At 39.8% G+C, this 6,485-nt stretch overlaps 1 protein-coding gene across 4 annotated transcripts; it reads left to right on the top strand.

Annotated features, from left to right (window-relative positions):
- The first annotated feature begins 293 nt into the window (after window positions 1-293).
- On the top strand, window positions 294-5,919 carry LOC148724988 (RING finger and CHY zinc finger domain-containing protein 1-like). 4 transcript variants are annotated; one of them, XM_088731745.1, is made up of 8 exons: window positions 294-2,035; window positions 2,612-2,727; window positions 3,249-3,291; window positions 3,539-3,759; window positions 4,318-4,349; window positions 4,534-4,660; window positions 5,207-5,289; window positions 5,756-5,919. In XM_088731745.1, exons 6-8 carry the CDS (start codon window positions 4,541-4,543, stop codon window positions 5,766-5,768), a joined length of 216 nt encoding a protein of 71 aa, XP_088587871.1. In that variant the 5' UTR covers window positions 294-2,035; window positions 2,612-2,727; window positions 3,249-3,291; window positions 3,539-3,759; window positions 4,318-4,349; window positions 4,534-4,540; the 3' UTR covers window positions 5,769-5,919. The 4 variants fall into 4 exon arrangements, 3 of the variants coding, with proteins under 3 accessions (XP_088587871.1, XP_088587872.1, XP_088587870.1); XM_088731746.1 differs by having other exon boundaries at window positions 3,539-4,349; XR_015991178.1 differs by lacking the exons at window positions 5,207-5,289; window positions 5,756-5,919 and having other exon boundaries at window positions 4,534-4,632.
- Window positions 5,920-6,485: the final 566 nt, after the last annotated feature.

The raw sequence follows: 6,485 nt of genomic DNA, 5'->3' as shown, positions 1-6,485 counted from the left end.
TGTTGATCACTGTAATCACCTGAATTGTGTTCAGGGATGATAAGTCTGCCTTTCATTGTTTGAGGCAGGAGATTAACTTAGATTGGAATGCACAGTGTAAAAAAGGGCATTTTATCCTCATCTTCTGAAAATGTGCCTTCAATTTTGTCTTCAGTAAGATCTTGTTTTGTATTTTATCTTTTGTTTGTTTGCGTGCCTTTTTGTACTGCTCCAAGCATTTCCGTACCACATCTGGACTAGTTATATTTTTACTAACTAGCTCGCGGATCCTGCTTGCGATTTTCGGATGGATGGAATGACCTACTGTGGCGACCTCCCCGACAGGATGTACTTTGTGTGCTGTATGCTGTACTAAGGGGAAGCCTAAAATAGAATCTTGTTGTCGTTCTTAGGCGCTTTCCCGTCTACATGTCATTCTTAAATTTCTTGAGAGTCACGGCTTTTGCCTTTCGTAGACCTTTCTTTGACGAGCGCTCTTCAGATTCTAAAGTATAAAGAAGGCCAGATAGAAAGCTTCTTCTCCAGGCTGGCGTCCACTCGAAGATATTCAACATCTTCAGTAGACGAGGAGGCAGCGGGAGTTGAATGGGAAGAATATGAAGACGAAGTAGAGCTTCTAAACTCTATCCATGCGCACATTGGTTTGAAACTCCTCATTATCTATGACACTTTCAATGTTTGTGAATATGCTAGTGGGCGAAAACTCCTGAAACTGAATAATACAATTCTCAAGGAAATTCTTGATCATTATGAGATACCTTACACATGGGTTGTCTCCAATGACTGCCTCTCCCCCCCCCCCCCGGCATGCGGCCGTCTAGAGTCTCATGCAATCGAGACCACAGGCTGTTTGTTTATCAAAGAAAAGAATGTCACGATGAATGTCACTCGATTTCTTTCAAATGACCGGTCTACAGCTTGAATTCGGATGGAGCTCTGTATTTTAGGGGATATTTTTCTGAGCATAGCTTTAAAGTTGGAAGATGGACAGGATTACAGTGCTAGTACACAAATACATGCTCGGTGGCGCTGAATCGTCACTCAGAATGAATGACCTAAATCCCTACAAACTCGCACCCGGAAAGAAATCCTTGGAATCCTTGGACCTTCGGACAATAAAACCTGACTTACAGACATTCTACGGTATTATTAAGTGCACTGAGCTGTTCATCTGCGATTATTTCGTGATTCATTGTGGATAATTACGAATGCAAATTACCGAGAGCAGCGCCTTACAGGTATGTGAAAATCCCACATTTCCACTTCGCTTTTTTTTTCCTGCGATAGTAGCCATGTATATTTTTTACGGAATATAGTGCTCTCATGCACGGTTGTTGAGTGTGTGTAACTCCTGATATCTAGTTTTGTTTCAGCACGGAGAAATCGCAAGTTAAAAAGTACCACTTCTCGGCTTAGTCGAGTAGTGGCATATTTGACTTGACGACGGTGTATACATTTATCAAGATACTCTACCTTTGTGATCACACATGGAAAGTTGATGTAATAAACTGTTGTATTCCACAATATCTCTCGTATTGAATCATTTTTGACAGCGTGAGATTCTAATAAAGATTGCTCATTTTGTGTACACAAATGATGTCAATTTCACGATTCGACCTTCGTGCGGAAAATTGTTAAAAAATAAAGAACTTTTGAAATCTGAGGGAAACCACTTTCGTTCCGATGATAGGCAAGGGTTTCCTTATCCACAAGCAAAGTTTAAGGCAAGATTTATTTTTGAACCAATTTCGAGTGGTCGGAAATTACAGAGACACGCTCTTAATCATGTTTTTCAAGGCATACAAACTAGAGGGAGCTTCGTATATTTCTAATTTTTTTACACCTAGAGCCTGTCATTACAATTTGCGCTCTTCTGCTCTTAATGTTTCCCAGCCTGTAAATACCTCTAGCCATATCCATAGCTCTTTATCATATATTATCTCTTATTCTTGGAACCAGTTACCATCTTCAGTTAAATCAGCAACCACTCTATTAGAAGTTAAGTCTGGCCTATCTCGCATAACTACGATTGGCTGTAAGTTTAATAAGTGCATTATTATACAATTGTAGGGGTAGGGTTATGATTTGGTAATTAGGCTTGGGGTTAGGGCGATAATGTTAGGTGGTTAGGGCTGGTAGGGTTTCAGGGGAGGTTCAGGATTGGGATTAGGGGTATGGGAGCTAGGTGATATTTTTGCGTTTTTATTATATATTTAACTTGTATATATATTTATTTACACATCTTTCTTTTATTTCTCGAGCGTTTTTAACATGAGCCATTAGGCTCGGGGGATTGGGTAACCACCCCCTACGTTACTGACGTGAAATAAATTGTTCTTCTCCTTATTCTTCTTCTCTTTCTTCTTCTTCTTCTTCTTCTTTTATATGAGCAGAAAAATACTACGAATTTTCTCTCTACTTAAAAAACGATGCGGCTCATAGATTCATGAAGCATCTAAAAAGCTTCGAGCGATTTTTTAGTTTTAAAATTCTAGCATCAAAACTAGCATTCTAAGCGACCAAAATGGGTCGACATCGCCCACTCGAGAAGCTAGCAAATCCGAATAAGAAATATTTTTGAAAATTATCTTGTTTTGTTTCATTTTTCCAGATTTCCGGAAGACTGTTTGCATTGTTTCCTGGAATGTTGAGTCTTTGGAGTCCATCAACAACAGTCCCGTTGCATTAGTGCAAGGAGTTGCCAGAGCAACGGACCAAATAAACAGGGTAATGCAGGAAAGAGAACAGTGGGAATTGGAACGGGTACAACTTCGATTTGACCAGGACAGAAGGGAAACAGAGATTAGAATAGTAAGAAATAGAGAAATGAGAGAAAGAGAGAGAAGAGAGATAGGAAGAACTAGTGGATGGAGAGAATGGAAAGAGGCCGTTCCTGGACCTTAGTGCTCATGCAGCCTTGATGGCCGGGGTGACTAACATGTTCCTATCAGCGTTTACTTTCGTATAAATTGATGAGTGAATCGTCTTTACCTGCCCTGCTCAGGGAAAGTTGCGGCAGGTTCAAGGGACTAACGACGGTGTTTAGAAGTCAACTACGAAACGACAAATGAGAAAGAAAGCAACTATGAATTAGAGGGAATGTGAATAAAACAATAAAATTAATAAAATTCCTATTGATCCCATTTTCTAAACTCCAGATACTTCAGTTCTGCCCGTTGCCCATCGTTACTTCTTTTCACGCCCCTTTTGAAATATCTTATTTTTTGCAATTTATTTTCTTTTTTCAGTTTGTTGCAGACACAATTTGCAGAAGATGTGACAGAGATACTTGTAAGTCTTTATCACTGATTAGCTCACTACTTAGTAATGAAATCATTATTCAGCAAAGTTGATGTCACAGTTTCAAGAGGTAAATTTTTCAATTTTCAATGTGCTTGATTTTGTGATTACAAAAGGAAAGTACTCTGTTGGCGCCATTCAGGTAAAGTAGCAACATCTGAGGTAGATTTGAACAGAGGAATTCTGGCAGTAGTGCATTGTACTGAAGAAGCGATCCTTTTGCTCTTGTCGCTAACAGAGAGAGAAATGTTACTAATGCAGAAGAAAATTCTGGCCAAAGTTCTGGCCAATCCAGTGCCTTAGAGACGAACAGAAGCTATGACAACTCTCTGCTTGAATCAGAAGAACGAGAGGAAGAAGCGTACACCATTGTGGAAAGATTACTGAGGGAGAAAGAAAGAGAAGAGTTTGGTCGTGAAATTGAATGGAAAGAGCGGGAAATAAGAGCAGCAAAAGCACGTAAGAAGAGAGAAAGGGAGGCAAGAGAGCTCGGGAAGTCAGCATGTGGCCTCAGCAGCCATTTCCTGCACTTCTGTGTAACTTTGATGGGCAGAGTGAGGAAGTAACTTAACTAAAAGACCAGTCATTATATATCGCCTGAGGAGGAAGCGTTGGGGGATTTTCGATCGCATGGGTTTAGGATCAGTCGTCGTAACAAAGGATAAAGGGGAGACTCCACGAAAATGACCGTCAATGAGGCAGGGGGGGTTATAAGAATACTACAGAAACTTGGAGGGGGGAGGGGACTGAAGTACATTATATTGTTACAAATGTTACACGAAACCTTCCCGCTAAGGTGATGAGTAATTACCGATCCTTAAGAGCCACAACAGGCGAAATGGGAAATATTTTTTACACCTCTTGATAACCGCCATGTTTACATATTGACAATATTTACATACACGAGTGGACAGAACAGGAACATTCAATTTACAACATGTATATTACAATGGAAAGATAAATCATTCTTTTAGGAAGATTCGATCAACGTAAACAAGCATTTTTATTTCATTTTAGAATTTAAGAGGCGAGGGTTTTGGAAGACGGAGGTAAGTGCAAGCTGGTTAATTTACTGTAATATGCGCGCTCTTTTGTCTCCTTTGGCTGTATAAGTCTTGTCAGTCTAGCTCATGCTAAACGTTGATTAATCAGTTTGTTCACTATCATCCTGTTAGGAAATTCAGGATTCTTTTATAATCGAGAAAGTAAATATATATCTCCTTCCTCGTTTAGAATTTCGATGGGTCAACCTTTGCATCGCGACATTTCCAAATGCGATGTTTTTCGGAACAAACGGATTCAAGGAAGACCCAAATGCTTTCCAGAGTCGGGACACGATGAGTGTTGCATCTGTTTAGAGGTAATGACCCTGACTTTAGCAAATGCTGCAAAGCATGATCGGTAAACGCATTTGAGAGTCATTATTGGCGTTTAGGAGGCTAGATGGCTAATAGAGCAAAAATACTAAATAAAACGTTCTGCGTGAGCTGTTCCCTTTACGTGTAAAACTAGTCAGATGGTAGTGCCATAAAACTATTATTACTAACACATGCACTTTATGAACTTCAATCACCGGTGAATCAATTAACCAGTTCCCTGTAAGAGTAATGGGCCGTCATACCATCACATTGCCTTTCTTAGAGGAGCCAATCTTTTGAAATTATTCAGTGTCAATGTCAACACTTATCGATAGCTTAGCCCTTCGTTATCATCCTTCTTCGAGATCATCCAATCGGTCTCTAAAACGAAGAACTAATGGTTCCCTTGACCTTCATAGTGACGTTCGCTGCCTTTCTCACGACGCCACATTTTCAAGACTGCATCAGCATAATGATTACGTGTGAGTCCGTGGAAAGGTAAATAAAGTCGCTTTCCCTCCCCCCTAATTTCTTGCTCTTATCTTCAGGACGCGTTCAGCGGCTGTCAGATCCTGTCATGCTCACACAAGGTTCACAGAGAGTGTGTCATTGCCATGATACAGAATGGCATGTAAGTACACCTTAAAAGTCCTCTCACCACGTCAAATTTCGTTTCTTTCAAACTCTTTTCATTTTGCTCTGGATGATATGCACACGATTTAAGGTACATGTTTGTAGTTACGTCGGGTTGTCCTGCATGAAGGTTGATCAATTTTTTTTAATATTAAAACTAGAGGCGAGATTTCTCCTCGGGATATTCCTCAGGAGATAACATTCTTTCTATGTCTTGTACTTTTCATTTGTCTGAAACGTTTGTTGTTGAGAATATTAGATGTAAACATTGCCAATTTATGCAATATCTGATTTTTGAGCTTCGTTCGCGAATTGCCACAATGAAAAGTAGAGGCCGGCCCGCTGAGATATTTACATATTTATAAACTAGAATATTAGAACCAACTAAGCGCGTAGTTTCAGTTCCAGAGTCGGTGTACTTTTGGAGAAATTTAGACAAACGTTTTCCCTGTTTTGCCCTACAGGAAAAATGACTGAAACTACCAAGATAAGTAATCTATTGGTGTGTTCACGTTCACTCCCAGGCAAAATTGAATGCATCAAAGTAAAGACGAATGATGTCACTATGTATGCTAGAAGTACCAATCTGTAATGTTGTATTTAGCTTGAGATAGAGAAATAAACATTTTACACTATTTTTGCGATGTTTTCGTATGAAAATGAGGCAGCAGGCCTCGAACAAACAGCCGTTGTTACCATGGCAACAAGAGTGCTGCAAGCTTTAAAAAAGGCATGTTTATGCATCCCCCTGAGTGTCTAACTGCTGCAAAATTTGGAGGGGGGTTGAAAATTTTCATTTCCCAAGATGTTTGATTCTTACAGAGACACGTTCTTAAGCTGATTGAAAGCTATTTTAATTACTATATAGATAAAGAATACACACAAGTTATGCAACGCTATCTTTTGTTACTGTAAACCACGGAAATGCCACGAGTCTTCTAGTTTTTTCGGGATGGACACCCATTGGGATATTCAGCAGTGTACCACGTGAGAGTGTGGCATTTGGAAGGAGGTACAGCAACTAACACAGTCGATACGAGAAACTCGCAGACTTTATTTGAAATGACTTGGAACTGCCACAGTATTGTGTAAGGTCCTGAAAATGTATTCAAAAGCGAAACACTTTTGTATTCCGATTGACTGTATATATTCTACGCTATGTCATGAGATGTGGTTTGGGGTTGCGTTTCGAAA

The sequence above is a fragment of the Stylophora pistillata genome, chromosome 8 (assembly GCF_964205215.1).
Source record: "Stylophora pistillata chromosome 8, jaStyPist1.2, whole genome shotgun sequence".
NCBI lineage: Eukaryota > Metazoa > Cnidaria > Anthozoa > Scleractinia > Pocilloporidae > Stylophora > Stylophora pistillata.
The sequence above is the reverse complement of the archived record's forward strand: the minus strand, read 5'-3'. Positions and strand labels throughout refer to the sequence as shown.